The sequence below is a fragment of the Sceloporus occidentalis genome, unplaced genomic scaffold (assembly GCF_023333645.1).
Source record: "Sceloporus occidentalis isolate IW3139 unplaced genomic scaffold, rSceOcc1.0.p SCAF_435, whole genome shotgun sequence".
Classification (NCBI taxonomy): domain Eukaryota; kingdom Metazoa; phylum Chordata; class Lepidosauria; order Squamata; family Phrynosomatidae; genus Sceloporus; species Sceloporus occidentalis.
In genome coordinates, this window is record NW_028317415.1 from 81560 (window position 1) to 103513 (window position 21954).

Below are 21954 nucleotides of genomic sequence, written 5' to 3' on the forward strand. Positions count from 1 at the left end.
TATATACCCCATGCAATAACACAGCCAATGGGAGAGGGAATCTCTACCCTACTTACCTCCTATTGGCTACTTACTGTTCTAATTCATAACTCTGACTCTGGATCAGCTCCAGATGAGTAACATCCCAGCAGAGTAACATACAGAGTACAGACTGGGGTTATAGGGCTTTTCCATCAGGGCTACCCTTGACTACATTTAAACATAGAATTTGCCAGCAGATCGTCCCCATCCGGCCCCGGTCTAGTCTGCCAGGTTTTCCTGCTGTAAAGACTCAAACCTTCATTGGTTGTTGGTCTTTAAAGTGATTTAAAGTATTGAGGGATGCTAAATTCCAGGTCAACCATGTAAACTTCGTTGTTCATTTGTAAGTTGTGTGTGTATTTTTTTTATGACGCAGAGAGATAGACTCCATGGTGCAACAAATTATGATTCCGAATGAAAATCCATTCCGAATTTCGTTTGAAAAGAAAGGTCTGGAGTACAAAACTGCTTAAAAATACAAGCTCTTTGAAGAGTAAGCAGCGCCACCTAGTGGAGAGAAAATACAAGCTCTTGGAAAAGGAAGCAGCGCCACCTAGTGGAGAGCACCCAAATAGAAACATTTCTCCCAAACACAGATAAATAAAATAATTCACAACTACCACCTGGAATCATTTTACAACTATTATTCTGTTATAAAAATCCAAAGTTTACACACCTTAGGAACATTTAATAAGTCTGGGAATCTCATTTGAACGGCCCGCATTAATGACCATTTTGCAATGACCTTCATACAGGTGACCCGATGTCGATTCACAGTGCAACGCTGTATCAGTATATTTGGTCGTTTTTGGATAGAGTAAAGTCCGTCCCTTTTTCTGGGTTGTCGCGCCCTGAAATCTCACACATCGCATACTTATTCTTCCCAGGGGGTGCGTTCTCCGCCGAGGCCTCGCTGTACTGGGTAAAGCAGCGCGCTATGCTTTTCAGGTCGGCTCTCCCCGTCTCACTCACGAAGCAGTAGAGCAGAGGGTCGGCGATGCAGTTGAGGCTGGACAGCGCCAGGGTGATTTTATACGGACTAAACATTTTTTTAGCGAACAGGCAGTTCCCGGGCTCCCATATACTCCGCATCAACAGCACGATGTGGTACGGAGTGAAAGTTATAATAAAAGTCACCACTATAGTAAAGAGAAGCTGCTTGATTTTCTTTTTGTCCCCGCTGGCCGTGGCCTGGTTGCTTTTCACGGCGGCGTAGATTTTACAGTAACAGAAAATCATGATGGTTAGCGGGACGAAGTGCCCAAAGCACACGTTGATGATGCTAAAGGTAGACTTCCATTTCTCCATGGGGAAGATGTAATAACACCGAACGTCTCTCGAGACGACGAACGTTTCTTTATGAACTAGAATGATGAGTTTCGACGCGCTCTGTATGAGCCAAACGATCAGGCTGATCCCTAAGGCTGTTCTCCTGGTGCGGAGGCGGCTGAATTTCAGCGGAAAAACCACAGCGAGGTACCTGTCGAGGGAGATGCAGGTGAGGAAGCCTGCGCTGCTGTATAGGTTGGTGTGCATGAAGAAGGCGCTCAAGGAACAAACCCAATCTGGAAACCTCCAGTTATCGTGATTGAGGCTGAAGTCCACCCAAAGAGTCAAAGTCATTGTGTAGAGCAGATCCGAGAAAGACAAATTAAACAGATAGATCCCTAACTCGTTCTTCTTTTTAACCTGTTGGTAAGAAATATATAGCGAGACGCAGTTTATGGGGACGCCTATCGCAATGACGATAATATAAATGGTTGGAAACATGTATATATCAAGATCGTGATCGATGGTGCAGTTAATAGCAGATTTATTCATCGTAACACACGCTAGATTCCGCCTGTAAATATCCTAAGGGTCACTCGGACGCACTGTCCTCTGATACGGTAGATCGGTTCCAGCCTCTAGATGACATCTTTGATGATGTCATATGTCAATTGCCCTTCCTGGGGATCATTGTAACGTTCATTTTATCGTTGGGATCCTGCTGATCTTTAGAACACTGTTAAGGCTCGTTTAGAAGTTTGTTCCTTAAAGTAGATGTTTTTTTCTTTTTTCTTTATTGAAAATAAAGCCTCATCTGTTGTTGGTTAAAAATCAGATCTTGTTTATTATTTGGCCTTCATCGATCACTTGATCCTCGACAAATCCAGGCCGATCATAAAATAAGCTAATCTCGGACGAGATATTTTTCAAGACTGTAAAGAAACAATATAAATTTAAAAAAAAACAGGGAAAAAAAATGCAGCCGCCTAAAGGTGTTGGTTATTCTAGAACATTGAGTTAATCGTACTTCATAGACAGGGGTATTGTGTTCCTTAAGCAGGTTTGGATGGTAATGATATTTTATACTATGCATATAATGAACAAAGTTTATTCAAATTTGGTTTTATGACCCGCTGTCGAAATCATCTGCCGAAGAAAAGTCATAAAGTCAGCGCTGTTCTTCAAAAGAGGAAGCTCGCTCGCTTCACAAGGCGGAAGATAATAAAGCTGCGTTTTCTTACACAAAGCCAGTTTGTTCTCGGCTACATGAAATGTAAAAAAAAATAAAATAAAATATATATGTATATAAAAAATAATAATAATATATCTATATATATATAAAATCACAGAGCTCCTTTAAGAGTGCTCAGGATCTCTTTATATGAAAGTGAGAGAAAGTTATGAAAGATGGAAATCCCCGACTGATAAGAGAGCGTCTGCGCCTTATCAGCTACAACCAGGCAGAAAACTGCGAGAATTATAAATAAAAATAAAAAAAAAGAGCCTTTCAACAGTCTCCCATTCGGTATAAAGAGTTAATTTGAGAACAAAATCTGTATCGAAATTCTATGTAATTAATATGCCATTATCTCTGTCCTTTCAAAAAAAACCAGAAACGTATTTACTTCTAAAAAGAAATAATAAAAATAATAATAATAATAATAATTAGACGAAGAATGCTTCAATTTTGGAGATCTGATTTCAGCTAAAAAACAATATTTATAATAATTAAACTTGAGTGACTGGTGGAGAATCAGCATTCCAAACATTCCACTGGTTTCTATGACAACTGCTCCAAAATGAGCAAAAACTGCTCCAAATGGCTGTTATCTACAGCCATTAGCATGTAACCAAAACACAGCTGGGGGGGGGGCGATGACCTATTTTCGAAGTTAAGAGTCTCTGGACAGAGACCTGCGATGGAATTTCTAAAGCGTAGATTCTATTAACTACAGTTTAATAGAGAAAAAGAATGAACTCACGCAGTTCCCTGGCCGGCACAGACGGGCGCAGATACAGCTCTCAAAAACTCCAACAAGAGAGTAAAAGAAAAAAAAAAAACGAAGAAAAAAACCAGGAAATTGCATCAAAAATCAAGAGGAACCGAAGACTGAAACGGGCAGCGCAATCTTAAGCCGCGTATCCTAAAAACAGATTTTTGGGGGAGGGCGGCGCTCGGGTTGAAATAAATTTAATGGATTCTGATATTTGTAACATTTAACTTTGGAGTAAATTTTACAACTTGAAATGAATGGAATTTATAATTCTGGATTCATGATTTTTTAAAATTCATTTTGTTACATGGAGAATTCTACATCTGTCTGAATTTGGAATTTTAGTTCTTTCAAAGGGTTTTATTCGTTGAAAATGTTTGCGGTGGAAAGTTTAAAAAGGGGTGTTATCGCTATAACAACAAAGCTATTGGACCAATGAATTGAATCGATTCAATTGGTTGCTATGGTGATTACACCTAACCTTTTTTTTTTTACACATCCCCTAGAAAGCATAAGCCATTGGAATCCCGGGCTGGAGATAAAAGGAGGCCATCAACACGGACTGTTTTGAGACCCGCATTTTTAGAGTGCAAGCTCATATGACTAAAGTCTATCTCCCATTGGACAAGGCAACGGAGTCTTACATCTCAGGTTATAACTTCTCTCCCCGGAAAGATCTCCTGAAGTCTAAAGATAAATTACATTGCAAAAGCTTCTTGATGTATTCTTTTGGATATCACCATTAACCCCTTAAAGACCGAGGCTATTGTTCCTTTTTTTTTTTTTTTTTTAGGACTTTTGTTGTCTTGTTTTTGATTATAATTTAAGGACTGAGACTGAATAATATACTGAATAAAATGAGGATAACTAATTTTACATAAAAAAATTAGTTATATTTATATTCAATGAATTTATTTATTTTTCACTCACGATTTAGATGTAATCGTTGGGTTTCATTTAAAAAAAAAAAACCCCTCATTATTCAGCCTGTGAATAACAGCGAAAGGGTAACGCAACCACAAAAATGAACTCATCTCCGCCCTTCCTCTGAGTGCATTTAGATTATTTCTTAAATTCACGCTCAAACATCCTTTTCCGACGACAGACGGCTGCTCTGGATTTTGGGCGATCAAACCCCTCGTTTCCCAGGGGGACGCGGCTCATGACCCAGCACCCGAGTCTAGTGTGAGAGCTCCTCTGTCTTATTCACCTGTCACTAGATCTGGTGTTTTGGGCCGAGTCTGGAAACGCTGCACCCATTTCGCTAAGTCAGGCCCCTTCCACAGGAATCTCCCTGATTTTGTGTCATTTCTCAGAAAGAAAAATCTTCTTTTTCCCCCAAGAATGATAATAAACTAATAAATCCATCATCAGCATCTTTCTCTACGTAGAGAAGGACAAACAACGAGCGTCGATGTCCTGTAACAATGTTACTGCAACCAAAGATTACAATGAAAAAATAAACAATACATAATACGTATTATATTATTATGATTCATAACAGTCATTATTTATTGTAATATATTAATTGTAATAATAATAATAATGATAATAATGCTTTTTATTCATATTGTTATATTATTATGATTCATAACAGTCATTATTTATTGTAATATATTAATTGTAATAATAATAATGCTAATAATGCTTTTTATTCATATTGTTATATTATTATGATTCATAAGTCATAATTTATTGTAATATATTAATTGTAAAAATAATGTTTTTATTCATTTGTTATATTATTATGGCTATTAATAATCACAATTTGTAATCTAATTATTGTTTTTAGAATAGTAATATAATATTACTAAAATAATAATAATAATAAGGATTGGAAGGGATACTTTGTTGTTCCGGAGGTTTTGTACGAAGGGTTCTGGGTATTATATTTTCTTTTTAGAGTAGAGGAAACAGCATCAATAAAGTTATTTTGGGTTAAAAATGATCATCGACACCACTTTATCAGAAATCTTTTCCCGTAATCTGTTGTTTTTGAGGTCTGCTAAGGTAACGCGACTAAAAGTTATAAGATGGGTTCGTCGGTCGTGATTCACCTACAGACTCTGAAACACAATAGTTAACTCTAGAAGGAGTTATAAGGGAAGCTGGTTTGGTGTGAGCAACACGCACAGGAAGAAGACAAACTAATAAAAAATACTGCATTTGACTTTACTGAGAGGGTGGTAGATAAGTGGAACAGCCTCCCAGCAGAGGCGGTAGACGGTAATACAGTGAGGGTATTAAACACGCATGGGATAGACATACGGCTCCTGAACCTGAACAAGACCAACGACTGATTAAGATTTGAGTCTTTACAGCAGGAGAAACGGGCGACTAGACGGGGGCCGGATGGGGCCGAATTGCCGGCAGGTTCTATGCTTCTATATCACAAAGAATTAAAAGCAGATTAGAATGCGGTTCCTGCCGACGGCAATCAATGGGGGGTGTCCAGGACAGTAGCATACCTGCCAAGTGACCCTATTTAGGCTTGTCAGTCCCTTCTTGGGACTCAAATCCCAGTGTCCCTTTTTCCTCCCCTGAGCAGCTGTTTGTAAATGCCCCCGTTCAGTATAATAAATACTCACCTATTTGGGGCACAATAGGAATTTTCTCAGTAGGGGTTTTGCCATCTTCTGTTGACCTTGGACTGGTGTGTCTTCGCTGAGGACTCGTAGGAAATGATCTGCACCAGAGGTTCGGGTTTTGCCCCTGGCAGGGGGTGGGGGGGCAGATACGATGTCAGGGCTGGGAAACCTAAATCTGAATAACCGAAGAGCCGGAGCGCTCCATAAAACGAATAAAAACACACGTGACGGATGCTTTATGATTTTATCTCAAGTGCAACATCTCCTTTAACAATTAACCCCGCGTTATCTGCCGGAGATCGGCACTCGGATTCGGTTGTTTTGGCAATAAAGGCGCAGTTTAGTACACAGCCCAGAACCTGATTATTTCACTCAAAAAACAAAATGCTCCGCAGCGCAGGAAGGGTTCAGGATGAGGTTGTTTAACCCGCGGCTTTATTATGGAAAATTCTCGCTTTACATTAAATACAATTATTTATTATTATTTAAGGCTGGATTGGGTAAAGACCCCACAGCGAGTGGGACATGCGTGGGTAAAGACCCCACACTCACAGCAGCGAGTGGGACGTGCGTGGGTAAAGACCTCACACTTACAGCAGCGAGTGGGAAGTGCATGGGTAAAGACCCCACACTCACAGCAGCGAGTGGGACGTGCGTGGGTAAAGACCTCACACTTACAGCAGCGAGTGGGAAGTGCATGGGTAAAGACCTCACACTCACAGCGCGGAGCGGGAGATAATAATCTTGGCTGCTATCTCCTCCATCAGTAACTATCGCTTCAGGCCTTTCCCTCCAACAGGGTGAGCGGGGCATTAGCTGAGAGGCGAGGGGCATTAGCTGAGAGGTGAGGGGTATTAGCTGCGAGGTGAGGGGCATTAGCTGAGAAGTGAGGGGCATTAGCTGAGAGGTGAGGGGTATTAGCTGCGAGGTGAGGGGTATTAGCTGCGAGGTGAGGGGTATTAGCTGAGAGGTGAGGGGTATTAGCTGAGAGGTGAGGGGCATTAGCTGAGAGGTGAGGGGTATTAGCTGAGAGGTGAGGGGTATTAGCTGAGAGGTGAGGGGTATTAGCTGAGAGGTGAGGGGTATTAGCTGAGAGGTGAGGGGTATTAGCTGAGAGGTGAGGGGTATTAGCTGAGAGGTGAGGGGTATTAGCTGAGAGGTGAGGGGTATTAGCTGAGAGGCGAGGGGCATTAGATGGGAGGTGAGGGGCATTGCAGAACCTGTGCCTGCGGGAGGCGAGGAGTTAGCGCTTTTATAGCGAGGAGTTAGCGCTCTAGACCGTTAGGAATTAATCAATTTTTTGGGGGTGACAGAATAGTTTTTTTACCCTCACTGATAATTTGTTGCAATTGCATCGTTTCCTTTCACATTTCTTAGTATTTCTGGCCTTGTCGGGACATTTATTCCTCCCCTGGAATAATAAAAGCATGGGGTTGGCGCGAGGTGTCGGTGGTTTTTGGCAATAACGCTGCCCATGCTAATGCCCCTCAGGGGGGTAGATGTGAGCCGGTTCTGTGCCCGGCTTCCGGTCGGATGATGGCTTCGGTTATCGTGATATTACGTCACACCGCCACCGGGTGACAAGATGGCGGCCTTAACCGGGGGCACTTTTGTTCCTTGTTACCCCAGCCCTATGTCATTTGTGCCTCCCTGTGATATGAAGGGGTTTGCCCCACCCGATATACCCCCATGGTGTAGCCCCATATAAAGTATCTGCCCCAGCTGATACCCTCTGGGTGTAGCCACATATTACGTTTCTGCCTCCTGCCTGGGGATGCCCCTCTCTGCCCCACCAGCTGCCTCTCTCTGCCCCACCAGCTGCCTCTCTCTGCCCTCCGGCTGCCATGAGCCTCGCGTTCCACCTCGTGGTTCCCACAGTGAGACGTGGAACGCAATCACTTCCGGGTGCTGTCAGGTGACAGACCAGGTGACAGGCCATGGCTGCCGGGCTGATACTCGTCCTCCTGGCTCTGCTGGGGGCCCCGGGGTCTCAGGCTCAGTACCCCCTGACTGACCGGGGAGGCCTCGGGCGGGAGTTCGACGGGATCGGAGCTGTTAGTGGGGGAGGGGTGAGTGCCAGACCGGAGACCGTGCTGGGGAGGGAGAGAGTCTGTGGGGAGGGCAATGCAGGGAGAATGAGAGAGAGAGAAAGAGAAAAGGCCTGGGGAGTGCCAGCAGGGGGGCAGAGAGAATGGCAGTGGGGAGTGCCAGCAGGCAGCAGAGAGAAGGGCAGTGGGGAGTGCCAGCAGAGGGTAGAGAGAGAGAAGGGCAGTGGGGAGTGCCAGCAGAGAGCAGAAAGAAGGGCAGTGGGGAGTGCCAGCAGGGGGTAGAGAGAAGGGCAGTGGGGAGTGCCAGCAGGGGGTAGAGAGAAGGGCAGTGGGGAGTGCCAGCAGGGGGTAGAGAGAAGGGCAGTGGGGAGTGCCAGCAGAGAGAAGGGCAGTGGGGAGTGCCAGCAGAGGGTAGAGAGAGAGAAGGGCAGTGGGGAGTGCCAGCAGAGAGCAGAAAGAAGGGCAGTGGGGAGTGCCAGCAGGGGGTAGAGAGAAGGGCAGTGGGGAGTGCCAGCAGAGGGTAGAGAGAGAGAAGGGCAGTGGGGAGTGCCAGCAGAGGGTAGAGAGAGAGAGGAGGGCAGTGGGGAGTGCCAGCAGAGGGTAGAGAGAGAGAAGGGCAGTGGGGAGTGCCAGCAGGGGGTAGAGAGGAGGGCAGTGGGGAGTGCCAGCAGGGGGGCAGAGAAAAGGGCAGTGGGGAGTGCCAGCAGGGGGGCAGAGAAAAGGGCAGTGGGGAGTGCCAGCAGGGGGTAGAGAGGAGGGCAGTGGGGAGTGCCAGCAGGGGGGCAGAGAGAAGGGCAGTGGGGAGTGCCAGCAGGGGGGCAGAGAGAAGGGCAGTGGGGAGTGCCAGCAGGGGGTAGAGAGAAGGGCAGTGAAGAGAGAGCCTGGGGGGAATGTACGAGTGCGAGGACGCTCAGTCCCAATGGGTTGCATTCATTAAATAACCCGTCTCCCCTATCAGTTAAATCCACGTCTCGCTCGTTTATCTCGTTGGTTTCAGGCCACGTCTCGCCTCCTCGTGAATTACCCGGAGCCCTACAGATCCCAGATTCTGGATTATCTCTTTAAGGTATAACCCCCCCAATCATCCATTTACAGAGCGGAAGAAGCGACTAAACGCACTTATTTTACCAAAACACAAATATTTAACAACAAATTCCTTTCATTCATTGGAAAGGCGCGGTTACAATGTAACTATTACATGAAATCTTACATTTATTATACTATAAATACAATAATTACAATTATTAAAGTAACGTCTGTTTTTATTTGGTTTTTTTTTAGCCAAATTTTGGTGCCTCTCTGCAGATCTTTAAAGTTGAGATTGGAGGAGATGCTCAGACCACAGGTACGCTGCTCCTAAATTGGCCGATTTTACATTTATTTCAATTTTTTTTTTAAGGTCTGCGATATTATTGGGATATCGATACATTATGGATTATTTATCGAAGCCAAAAAGAGGCAGCGTCGACAATCAGCAGCAGCATTGGCTCAGTTGCCATAGTGAAAATCGCTATGGCAACCAGACCAATGCTGCTGCAGATTGGGCAGCAGAAGTGGCTCCTGAATCTAAGACGAGATTAATATTTCTATAATCTATAATGATCTATAAAACAGAACTTGATTCCTTATATCTTTTGGGGATAGAAAGTATACAAAGTTAGTGTGTTTTTATGTGGTTTACTTAGAATGAGGCGATCTTTGTTTCTTACCAGTAACATTCGAAACCGGTAACAGTTTAGAACTCTGTTATTCCGGTCTTAAAGGTTAAACCACTGTGTCTGACTCGAACATTCAAAAGTTTGGGGTCATTCAGCTGTTTTCATGGAAAACGAGGACATTTCTGGCTGTAACGTAATTACAAAAGGGGTTTCTAACCATCAATTAGCCTTGTAAACTTAAACTTGGATAAGCGAACACAACGTACCATTGGAACACAGGAGTGATGGGAGTGATAAAGGACCATTGGAACACAGGAGTGATGGGAGTGCTAAAGGGCCATTGGAACACAGGAGTGATGGGAGTGATAAAGGGTCATTGGGACACAGGAGTGATGGGAGTGATAAAGGGCCATTGGAACACAGGAATGATGGGAGTGATAAAGGGCCATTGGGACACAGGAGTGATGGGAGTGATAAAGGGCCATTGGAACACAGGAGTGATGGGAGTGATAAAGGGTCATTGGGACACAGGAGTGATGGGAGTGATAAAGGGCCATTGGAACACAGGAATGATGGGAGTGATAAAGGGCCATTGGGACACAGGAGTGATGGGAGTGATAAAGGGCCATTGGAACACAGGAGTGATGGGAGTGATAAAGGGCCACTGGAACACAGGAGTGATGGGAGTGATAAAGGGCCATTGGAACACAGGAGTGATGGGAGTGATAAAGGGCCACTGGAACACAGGAGTGATGGGAGTGATAAAGGGCCATTGGAACACAGGAGTGATGGGAGTGATAAAGGGCCATTGGAACACAGGAGTGATGGGAGTGATAAAGGGCCACTGGAACACAGGAGTGATGGGAGTGATAAAGGGCCACTGGAACACAGGAGTGATGGGAGTGATAAAGGGCCATTGGAACACAGTAGTGATGGGAGTGATTAAGAGTGATGTAAGCCTTTGATTCCATTAATAAAAATTAAACATGTAATGCTTTTAGTTAACTCTGTAAGGGATTAGGTAATAATAACTATTAATCTGTAGGCCTCTACACTAGAAGACAATGTTATGGAACAGGCCACAGCTTCCTCCAGTATCAGGCTGCGCATGGGGGAAGCTTTAAGAGGGGGGCAGATCCCTGTCATTTCATCATTTGAAGTTGTGACTCATGGGACGGAGATAAATAGAATTTTCATGATTATTTTTTTTTAAATAATGTTTTTAGTCGGCTGTCGCTTTAAGCCTCTGAAAGGTAGAGGAGAATTTGTCACAATATACGAATATTACCAAATAAATACAAAACATGTTTTTTTTAAAATATTTCCTTGATTTTTTGAGTTGAAGAAAAAAAAACGATTTGTAAAAATCCTTTTAGGCGGCTGTTTTATGTGATTTTGTTGATTCGAAGCATGCGCGTATCCGGCTGTTCTTGCTTTCCCCAGATGGTACGGAGCCGTCTCACATGCATTATCCGGACGACCAGAACTACTTCCGAGGATATGAATGGTGGCTGATGAAGGAAGCCAAGAAGAGGAACCCAGATATTAAACTTATAGGTGATGGAGGGAGCTCCTCCGCTTGGGAATGGAGGGGGGGGGAGTGCAGGCGCTGCGATGAATTAGCAAAGGGGAGGGGCATAACGTATGGTAATTTATCAGAGATAATATGCTACAGTAATAATATAGTCTATGATATAATTTTATGTAATAGATTATATATTATATCTATTATATAATTATATGTAATAAAATATAATATGAACTAATAATATAATAATAATTTATTAATGAAATAATGCTATACAGTATTACGAACGCCTTGCCGTTTTGTTGCTGTGCAGATATGTTAAAGTATTTTTCTAGGGCTGATACCTGCTGTAGCTCCGCATTAGAATAGTTACCGTGTAACTCCATGTATTATTTTAATATAACCCAACAGGATTGCCGTGGGCCTTTCCGGGCTGGATCGGTTATGGCAAGAACTGGCCGTACGACTTTCCGGACGTGACGACGTACTATGTCGTCTCGTGGATAATAGGGGCCAAGCAGTACCACGACTTGGACATAGACTACGTCGGGGTGAGTCTGGAACGCGGGGACCACTGATTATATTTGTTATTGGTTGATAAGCTACAACTCCCAAGAGCCTTAGCATCCCTCAAGGGGTTAAACAAAAACACATAATTCTTTAGAAATTAAAGCAACTTCTCTTGTGCAAGGATACAAGGTAAATATATATAATTACTATTATTATTTATTATATTATTAGTATTATTAATTATATATAACCCCGTTCTGATACTTTTTACTGGAAATTTGAAGCCATGTTTGACCTTTTGGATTTTTTCCGTCCCAGATCTGGAATGAGAGGGCGTTCGACGCCAAATACATAAAGGTAGGAATCAGCGAATTAAAGCTCATTAATCATATTCCCTGTGATTCTTTTATATCTTTTCTTCACCTTTGTCATCGCTGCGTTTTTATATTCATTGTGTTTTAAAACCAGAAGCTATATCATAAAGTACACAAATATATCGCTGACCCGCAGAGCTTACAATTGAATTTATGGTCAAGAGGTTAAACACTAAAGCCCGGCTAAACCTAAAGAAACAATACCACAAATTTTTGGAACAAAATTATAATTTCCGACTATATCTGGTATAAAGGACGCTGGAAAAACCCCAATTAGAAGGTCATACCGCTGCCGGTAAAACCGGATTATGTTTTTAGTAAGCTGAGTCGTGATTGGTTGCTTTCAGGTTTTACAGTTAAAGAATGTTCTGCATGTTCCAAAACTTTGCTTGTAGTTTTAGCCAGGTGTTGTAACCTGTTTAGCTGATGGATGGCGGTATAACGAGCGCTTTCTAACATCTGCCATCAAGGTACTCCGTCACACTTTGGACAGACTCGGTTTAGCGAGCGTTGGCATCATCGCGGCGGATGGACACTGGGAAATAGCGCACGAAATGGTTGTTGATCCTTATCTTAATGAGGCCGTACAGGTCATAGGGTAAGTTACGCCGAGATAGGTCTGCACACTGGTGGCGGTTGTGATGGGAGACGCCTAATATCCCATAGATCCACCTAATATATCCCATAGATCCACCTAATATATCCCATAGACCCACCTAATATATCCCATAGACCCACCTAATATATCCCATAGACCCACCTAATATATCCCATAGACCCACCTAATATATCCCATAGACCCACCTAATATATCCCATAGATCCACAGCATCCACGTGTGCACATTTTATATGTTTCCAACACATTTATTTTCTGAATCAATTTCCAAAAGACCGAGTGAATATGGATCAGAATCAGATAACATGAAATGGATGAGAAATCCAGCCCAGACGGGGTTAATGTTGTAAATGACTATTATCTCTGGAAACAGATGATTTTTTAATGGAATCTCTTCATAGATGTACAGAGACGCTTTATCACTCCCATCACTCCTGTGTTGCAATGGCCCTTTATCACTCCCATCTCTCCTGTGTTGCAATGGCCCTTTATCACTCCCATCACTCCTGTGTTCCAATGGCCCTTTATCACTCCCATCACTCCTGTGTTCCAGTGGCCCTTTATCACTCCCATCACTCCTGTGTTGCAATGGCCCTTTATCACTCCCATCACTCCTGTGTTCCAATGGCCCTTTATCACTCCCATCACTCCTGTGTTCCAGTGGCCCTTTATCACTCCCATCACTCCTGTGCTCCAATGGCCCTTTATCACTCCCATCACTCCTGTGTTCCAATGGCCCTTTATCACTCCCATCACTCCTGTGTTCCAATGGCCCTTTATCACTCCCATCACTCCTGTGTTCCAATGGCCCTTTATCACTCCCATCACTCCTGTGTCCCAATGGCCCTTTATCACTCCCATCACTCCTGTGTTCCAATGGCCCTTTATCACTCCCATCACTCCTGTGTTCCAATGGCCCTTTATCACTCCCATCACTCCTGTGTCCCAATGGCCCTTTATCACTCCCATCACTCCTGTGTTCCAATGGCCCTTTATCACTCCCATCACTCCTGTGTTCCAATGGCCCTTTATCACTCCCATCACTCCTGTGTCCCAATGGCCCTTTATCACTCCCATCACTCCTGTGTCCCAATGGCCCTTTATCACTCCTGTGTCCCAATGGCCCTTTATCACTCCCATCACTCCTGTGTCCCAATGGCACGTTGTGTTCGCTGATCCAAGTTTAAGTTTAGAAGGCTAATTGATGGTTAGAAACCCCTTTTTTTGCGATTATGTTACAGCCAGAAATTTCCTTGGTTTCCATAAAACCAGCTCAGTGACCCCAAACTTTTGAACGGCGGGGTACATATTATGCACCTAAATGTGAGATCAATAATTAGTTTTGTAGTTTTAGATGCTGCAATTCACTTTGTGGGAACCTCCAGGACTGAATGTTTTTGTTTTAAATTAGAAACATTAGAAATCATGCACGTTTGTGTTTGATATTGAACGTGCGTCGCGCATGCTGTTCTCATTCAGGCTTTATTGATTGTAATTGGCGGGAGCGGTTTGTAAAAAAACCAAAATAATAGAGTTTTGGGATCATTTGTTGTGTAAACTCAGAGGTCAGGCTGTCGTGTCACGTATTTTACCACTTCTGTTATTTAATAACATTTTTTGAAAGGTACAAACAAAACCCAAGAGAATGCAGACTATTGGGTTGAATTGTAAGCTCTTTGGGTCAGTGGTTTATTTGTTGCTAAAAATCCTAATTCATGGAGTTATGTTGTGGGCAGCGGTTTGAGAGCCAAAGTCCGGGCAGACGAACGGTTAAAGGGACGCCAGAAATGCAGATACTTCTCTTTATTCTTCCACATACATTTTACTCGCATGTCTGCCTTTTTTACTATTTCTTGGGCTTGCTTGTCGAGTTTTGATGACTTCTAAAGCCTCGGCTTATCCCACGGCCGACCCTGCTTATTGAACACGACGTCGAGCCATTAATGCCCTTCCTTGTTACTTTGCGGCAACCTGCTGCGGTTGCGGCTTTTGGATAAGAAAGCTTTAGAACAACATTTACATCTCATACGATTTATTGGACAGAAGGTCTCTCTGTGCGGCTGTCTTCCGATTCAAAACCTTCTGCCTGTTTGACCAATCAAACGAAGAGATTCCAAAACTGGCATTGGTTCCTTTAAAGGGGAGGTCCCGTTGGAAACCTGGGGGCCGCCGTTGCTGTCAGCTTTCCCGGCTCAAACACCACACTGAGCTGATGCTTTATGGTAATGCTAATGAAGTCTGTTGCTCCATTGACTTTCATTAGTCGGAGAGTCTAGCTGGGCGATTAAGACTGAGCCATTCTATTTTTCCCCGCAGGCAGTATGATAAGGAGTCGGGGGGCTTGTCTGGTAGATCGGGGCTCAGATAACAGAGCGAGAACTCATATAAATGGATGAAAACATGCATTATTATAGATACATTGTCGGGGATCCCCTTTAAAAGAAGCAAACGTAGTTTTAGAGATCACTGTCTCCTCGATGAGCTCTCTGACTGTTTCTCATCGTAACCCCGCACCGTCCTAACCAGAAGACTCTGTTCTCTCCTTTTTCTGCTTTCCCCTCCCCGTCTCCTTCCTTATCAAGCTATTGCGCTACACGCTGGACAAAAACGGTTTGGAGCGCGTGGGGATCGTAGCGAGCGATAATCTATGGGAGCCCATCTCCTATTGGATGCTGCGGGACCCTGAGCTGCTCCGCGTGATCGATGTCATAGGGTAGGGCTTCTGTTTTTGCTACGTGTTTACAATCATGTATGGTCTGCGGCACGCGGGGGACAAAAGAATGTGAAGAATGTTCTGCCCCATTTCTTTGCTGGTTTCGTACCCCCAGGGGTTCGTTCTATTTTGTTTTTTTCTGTCTGCCCCTTTGAAGTTTCACGTTGCTTGTATTAGAACAGGGGGCGGCCATTTTGAATCGGTTGTGGACCTCGGCTGAGGTTACCTGGTTCCCTCTTTGCACTTTGTCCTGTATGTTTGTAACGTGTTTTGTTTTTTTTGTGCTGTTCCCAGAACTCTAGTTTATTGTCGGCCGTCGGCGTTCCTTTCTTACACTCGCTTCTTGCCTGTCGCATGGTGTCTGTTTGTGACCTTTGGTAATCACCTGAACCGTTACGATTATTAGATAATGTGTTTTTGCCCATGAAAGCAGAATCTGTAATGAGGGTTGTATCATTTTTTGATGTTACCTTTTTATTTGAATAAGAACGTGGTCTTGTTTAAGGAACTCTGCTATATTCCTTGCTGTCTTTTATTCCCCCCCAATAGAGCTCACTACCCTGGAACTCACACCGTCCAGGATGCCGTGGACACCGGGAAGAAGCTCTGGGCGTCCGAGGATTACAGCACCTACAATGATGAGGTTGGAGGCGGCTGCTGGGCTCGTCTCTTAAACCAAAACTACGTGAACGGGAACATGACCTCGTGAGTGCGGCTCTTTTACAGGAACGCTTGGTGCGGCGGGGGGTAAAAAATAGCTCACCCAATTCATTGTTCACACCCAGGACCATCTCGTGGAACCTCGTGGCCAGTTATTATGAGCAGCTGCCGTTTGGCCTGGAAGGGTTGATGACGGCCAAGGAGCCATGGAGTGGGAACTACATCGTGTCCTCGCCCATCTGGGTCACCGGTAACGTCAACGTATTGCTTTCATTCCTATATGAGATCCTATGGGGGGGGGGGAATCGAGGTAACGCCGGCCACTGAGTCGGCGATGCCGGGACGCGGCTAGGAGAAAAAGACACTCAGGAACGTGGCTCGGGACCGGGAGAGACTTAGAGAGTAAACTGATCCAAAAGAGCCGGGGATTTAAGGAGGACCTCGCTTCATTCCGGTATATAATTCACCCCCAGTTATATGTTATTCCAGCGCACACCACCCAGTTTACTCGGCCCGGCTGGTTCTACCTGCGGACGGTTGGCCACTTAGACCACGGAGGGAGTTACGTGGCGCTGACCGACAGACAAGGGAACCTCACGTTAATCATCGAAACTATGGTAAGACCCCCCCTGCCCCTCCGCGGGACCCTCTACAGCTATAAATCTACATAGCCTGACGGATACTATGTATCGTCGTACTGACTGCGCGTGATAACAGAAAACGGAGCCCGTCCACGCGGGTCTCAATAATATTATGTGTTTTATCCCCCCAGTCCCACGATAACTCGATCTGTATCCGTCCTCCGCTGCCAGCTTTTAATGTCTCCGCGCAGAATGCGACATTCGGCCTCCAAGGTTCCTTCGTGAGTATCGCGTCTCCCGCACGGTGTAATACGGCCAAAGGTAGCAGCAAATTCATGTAACACAATGTAAACTTCAAGACGAAGAGAAAAGAAAATGGTTAAGAAGAAGCGCGGAATCCCTTCCTTCCTGCTTCTTCTTAGCTGTGAAATTTGGGTGAAAAAACTATTGGAATTAGTTCTAATATGACCCCTTTAAAACATAATAACTAAATTCAGATTACGAATCTGTGCTAGGATTTTTTTAGCGTTATATACAATTGCCCTGATATATTTTTTTCTTAATATACAAATATTTGGTCGTGCGCACATTTTGGTCTATCATGTATGTAGATTTAATCTCGGTTTACCAAAATATTCCACTTTGTGAGATACGGGAATAACGGTCCACAGACCACGTTCCAATTATAACGCACCAATAAAAATAAAAATAATAAAATATATAAGTGAACGTTGTCCCTTTAAAAACGGTTTCCTTCCTGCCCCTTAAGTTAGCTGCCAGGAGATTCTTGTAAGGATGGGTTTTCTTAGATTGTATGGAGTTTTTAACCCAACAAATTTAACATTTCCTTTCTTTCTCTATTATTAGGAAAACCTGAAATCTCTGCAGGTTTGGTACTCCAAGCTGGAAGCCAACGCCTCGGAACCGGTTTTATTTAAGAAGATGCCCCCTTTAAAGGTACCTTTTTTTTCCTGTTTTGAGTTTAAAGGGACTTGGCATGGAGACTGTGGAGCGGGATACGGCGGATGCGATCACAGATTCATTCGCTGAGGTTTAATCCCCGCGTCTCGTGTCCAGGTCACGAACGGTTTGTTCACCCTGGAGCTTGGAGTCAACGAAGTTTACACTGTGACGACTTTCTTGAGCGGACAGAAAGGATCCTTCCCGGTGCCCCCGAAATCTCAGCCTTTCCCCCTGAAATACAAAGATGACTTCAACGTCCGTAAGTCCACGAGAGAGGGCGTCTGACCTTCTGGGCGTCTCTGCGTTTATTAATGTGGGGATTCTCCATTAAATGTCTTCAGCGTGAAGCCGACAGATGATCTCTTAGTTTTGGGAAAGGTAGCTAAAAGCTGCAGTAAACGTTCCTAGGAGGGGGGCTCGGGAATCTTCTAGATCTGCGGTGAAGCCAGGTGGAGGTCTGAAGAAGCTAGTAGTGAAGAAGCTTTGGGTCTTTGGGATCCCACTAGGTCTGTTATAAACCTGCGCAGGTTTCCTGGTCTTCAGGAGTGTTTCCCCTCTGTCCGCAGGTAACCCCCCGTTCAGCGAGGCTCCTTACTTTGCTGACCAGTCCGGGGTGTTCGAATACTTTACAAACATGACGGATCCCGGAGATCACGTGTTTACCTTTCGCCAGGTGCTCACGCAGCGTCCGATCACGTGGGTGACCGACGCGGACCAGGCGATCAGCGTGATTGGCGACTTCAGATGGTGAGTAACCGGGTTATTATTGGACCTTGTCTTATATCGCTGTCTTGGGGTCAGGGTCCCCGTAAAGTGCAGCGGAGGGGAAACATTCTGCCTTCGCTGCTCAATGTGGGGCTGACCCCGGTCCTGTACAATGTATAGTCAAATCAGCGGAATGCCCTGTACAATGTATAGTTAAGTCTGGTTATTAAGGAGCGGCAGTGGCTATAGTAGTATCTAGAGTTCTTACAGAATGGATCAAGAAAGAGATAGTTGTTTCTCCAGTTAAGATGATTTTTTGCCTGTGATTTTCTCACTAGAAAAACCTCTACTTTCTTGTTCAGGTCCAACGTGGCCGTAACCTGCGACGTCTACATAGAGACCCCGGAGACGGGCAGCGTGTTTATTGCTGCCAGAGTGGACCAAGGAGGGTCGCCCACCCGCCAGGCCAAAGGGATCTTCTTCTGGGTGTTTGCAGACGGCTCCTACAAAGTCACCGGGGATCTGGGTAAGAGACGAGGCTCTCTTTTTTATTTATTCAATTATTATTATTTTGGTAACCTGACTTGATGCTGTATAAAGATGTTTTTTTCCCCCCCCTTCAGTTGGACAGATAGTACTGCTTAAGGGTCTGTCTGGAGTCCGTGCCAGGACGTGGCACACGCTAACCCTGCATGTGAATGTGAGTTGGAGGACATAGGCTTTGATGGGCACCACATGTCAGATTTTGGGTCACACGAGTAACTAATATAGTATGGATGGGCATGTGTATTTTTTTGAATGAGTTAAAAATTATGTATCCTTTTTGTACAGCGTTAAAAACACTAACACTTTTATCTCCACGTCCTTGTTGCAGGGTGTTTATGCCTCTGGTCTTCTAAATGGCAATGTCCTATGGAAAGAAGTCCTCACCGTTGGACCCGTCCATGGATGGGCAGCCATTGGGACCAACTCCTTTGAGTTTGCGCAGTTTGACAACTTCATGATCGAGGCCGAAGAAGTCAAGTAGCCGAATGCACCGGTTACTTGCATTCTGGAACATGCGCCGAATATTTTCCATGACCATGACGTTGGCTATTGCCCTGCTGGAAGATGGGCATTGGGCAGATGTGTCAGGACGGCGGCGGTGTAATTTGTGTCAATGTGTTTCCTCCCCATTGACTTTATTCCTGACCGTGTGACTAATAACCGGACTCGCGAGCATTGGAGAAAAAAAGCTGGTTTGGGACAAAGAAAATGGTACCAATATTACACCCGGCGCGATGGGATTCTATGTTTACACAAATGATTAATGAAGAATACTCCAAGAGTTGTGTATGTTTCTTGAAATTTATTGAAATGATGTGATTGGGTGTTTTGGGCCCGAATGTACCATGTATTTGGTGGGGATTTTGCAGAATTTCCTTTTCTCCTTCGTAGACCGGGCTGTACGCTTACCGGTTGTGCCCCTCTATAATCTACTGATACCGATGCGGCCGGATCCCTATTTCCCCCCAGAAGCCCGGTCCCTGATGTCTTTGATCCCTTCATATTTTTTTACTGTCCTTCTCCACGTGGTCGTTGCCTCTACTCCTCAGGCGCCCCCCCACTCACTGCCTCTCCCCCCACTCTGCCCCTTCTCACTGCCCTCCCCCCACTCTGCCCCTTCTCACTGCCTCCCGCCACTCTGCCCCTTCTCACTATCTCCTCCCCTCCCTATCCTTACCTACCTTGTTGCTGGAGTCCTGCGGTGGGAGGCCTCTGTCTTCCCGCTATGCCGCGGTGCGCGCTTCACAGCTGAGCACCGGAATAATTCCGGAGAGTGAGGGGCGCCGAGCGGTCACTGAAAACTTCACGAGCAACCGCTCGGCGCCCCTGCCCGGGACTTAAATTAAAACATAGTTGTTTTTTTTTGTTTGTTTTAACTTTATTTAACATCCTCCATGGGATGTTTTAATTTAAGTCCCGGGCAGGCGCCCCTGTTGCCATGGCGCCGCACAGGTCGCACACCCCTAAGGCCGGCCCTGGCTGGAATCTTATTTCATTGGATTAGAATGTCAGGAGGCAGAGAAATTCTCACAAATGTCCCTTTTTTGCATTTTATTTTTAACTCGTCCGGAATGTTTACCTCCGTGCCTTAAACGTGTTGTCTGGTTAAGTTTTATAAAAAAAAACAGATTCCACTCCAAAGTGTGACCTCGACCGGGACCGTTTTTTTTTTTCTATAGATATAATCAATATATTCTCAATTTACACTGCTAACTTTGTGGCAGTCGCCATGGGAACCAGTAGAATGTTGCACATTTAGAACTCTTAAGTGTGATTACTGTGTGTGAATATCTTTGTCCGATTCTTTCTGTTCTGCGAATGTCCATCAAGTGCCACGTTTGTTAAAAAAAATAACTTATAATATGACTTAATTTTGACACTTGAAATAATAAAGTGATTACGGTTTGATTTCCATTAAACGAGACAAAGTCTCTTGTAAACGTTTGAGAAGAACGTGTTTGGTCCTTCATTTATATGCTGCCTGCCTAACAGTTGAAGTTTTTAGAGGGTTTTTTGAGATTCTGTAGTTTAATAAAGCAGACTTTTCTTTACTTTTCTTAGTATATATACTGTATATATCCCAGCATTCACTGGGCCACTTCTTCCAGATCGACTGCTGAATTCCCAGCATGGGTTGTAAGGGGTTAAGGAAACTGGACGAATGCTGGGTTCCCAAAAGGCACCCATTCTTAACCTGGGAAGAGGCGAAACGCCCCAACTTGTCGTGGCTTCCTAAACACATCGCTATGGCGGACAGATTTTCCGAACGTAAAATCTCAAAAAGAAGAATGAAAGTCATTGTCTCTGACCAAAGTCGAGTTGCGCAATTGAAAGTTCCTGGCGGATTCTGTTAGAATGTTCTATGGGACGGAGGAGACGCGCGGCGACCCGGCAGACGTACGCTGGTGTATTATCTATTCACAACCTGCTCACAAAAGAGATCTCGCACAGAAAGCAGCCAATGGAGCAGCGAATGAATGAGACAAAGTTCTGCATTATTCAAACACCTGCATTGTATGTATTCAATAAATTGTATTTATAACCGCACAATACGTTCAGCGATTGTTCATATCGCTTTCCTGGCCTTTTGTGCTTACGCGGATGATTTCCATATTCCTTTTATACATGCCAGTTCCAATATACCTCGACGGGCAATCTTTGGAGACTACTAACCCCCCCCGTCTCTTTACAGCTCCCTCGCTTTTGTCTTCATAGACTCCTGGAATGGATGAATCCGTCCTATAAAGTCATCCCCACTGGGGGATATCTATTCTGGATGCACCATTGTGCGTAACGAACGCAGAGCCGGTCCGAAAGTCTGTTCATCGTCTGCAATTTAAAATTGGTGGCTACACAATAAGTAACATTTGTTTCATTCGAGGAGCCCTTGTTTCCCCGCAGGAAACAGCCATTATAGTCGGACGAAAAGTGAAAATGTGTTCCTGCTCGATTTTGCCCCCTTTCATTACATGCTTTGTGATGTCACAGGAGGTCGCGTGAAATATCGCTGAGGGAACCTGATTTTTGTGCTTTTTCTCAAATATGGGGACGATTTTCCTACCTGATATGCCACGAGACCCTGAGCCACGTGTACCGCTGGGCTTTAGCCGACAAATTGAGATATCTCCTCCTGATAAGCGTTCCCGAAACTTTAACCAGGAGCGGATGAAGAAGTTAAA

At 44.6% G+C, this 21954-nt stretch overlaps 2 protein-coding genes across 2 annotated transcripts; one reads left to right on the forward strand and one right to left on the reverse strand.

Moving 5' to 3' along the window:
- Positions 1–810: 810 nt before the first annotated feature.
- On the reverse strand, positions 811–1842 carry LOC149272591 (G protein-coupled receptor 65-like). Its single transcript, XM_089506917.1, has one exon. It carries the CDS (start codon positions 1840–1842, stop codon positions 811–813), a length of 1032 nt encoding a protein of 343 aa, XP_089363043.1.
- A 5982-nt stretch (positions 1843–7824) lies between these two features.
- LOC149272592 (galactocerebrosidase-like) lies at positions 7825–19256 on the forward strand. Its single transcript, XM_089506918.1, has 17 exons — positions 7825–7941; positions 8918–8986; positions 9202–9265; positions 11022–11135; positions 11518–11657; positions 11935–11973; positions 15190–15320; positions 15870–16025; positions 16106–16230; positions 16470–16597; positions 16753–16842; positions 17429–17518; positions 17639–17783; positions 18091–18271; positions 18592–18755; positions 18853–18929; positions 19104–19256. The coding sequence occupies exons 4-17, from the start codon at positions 11042–11044 to the stop codon at positions 19254–19256; spliced, it is 1713 nt and encodes a 570-aa protein (XP_089363044.1). The 5' UTR covers positions 7825–7941; positions 8918–8986; positions 9202–9265; positions 11022–11041.
- Positions 19257–21954: the final 2698 nt, after the last annotated feature.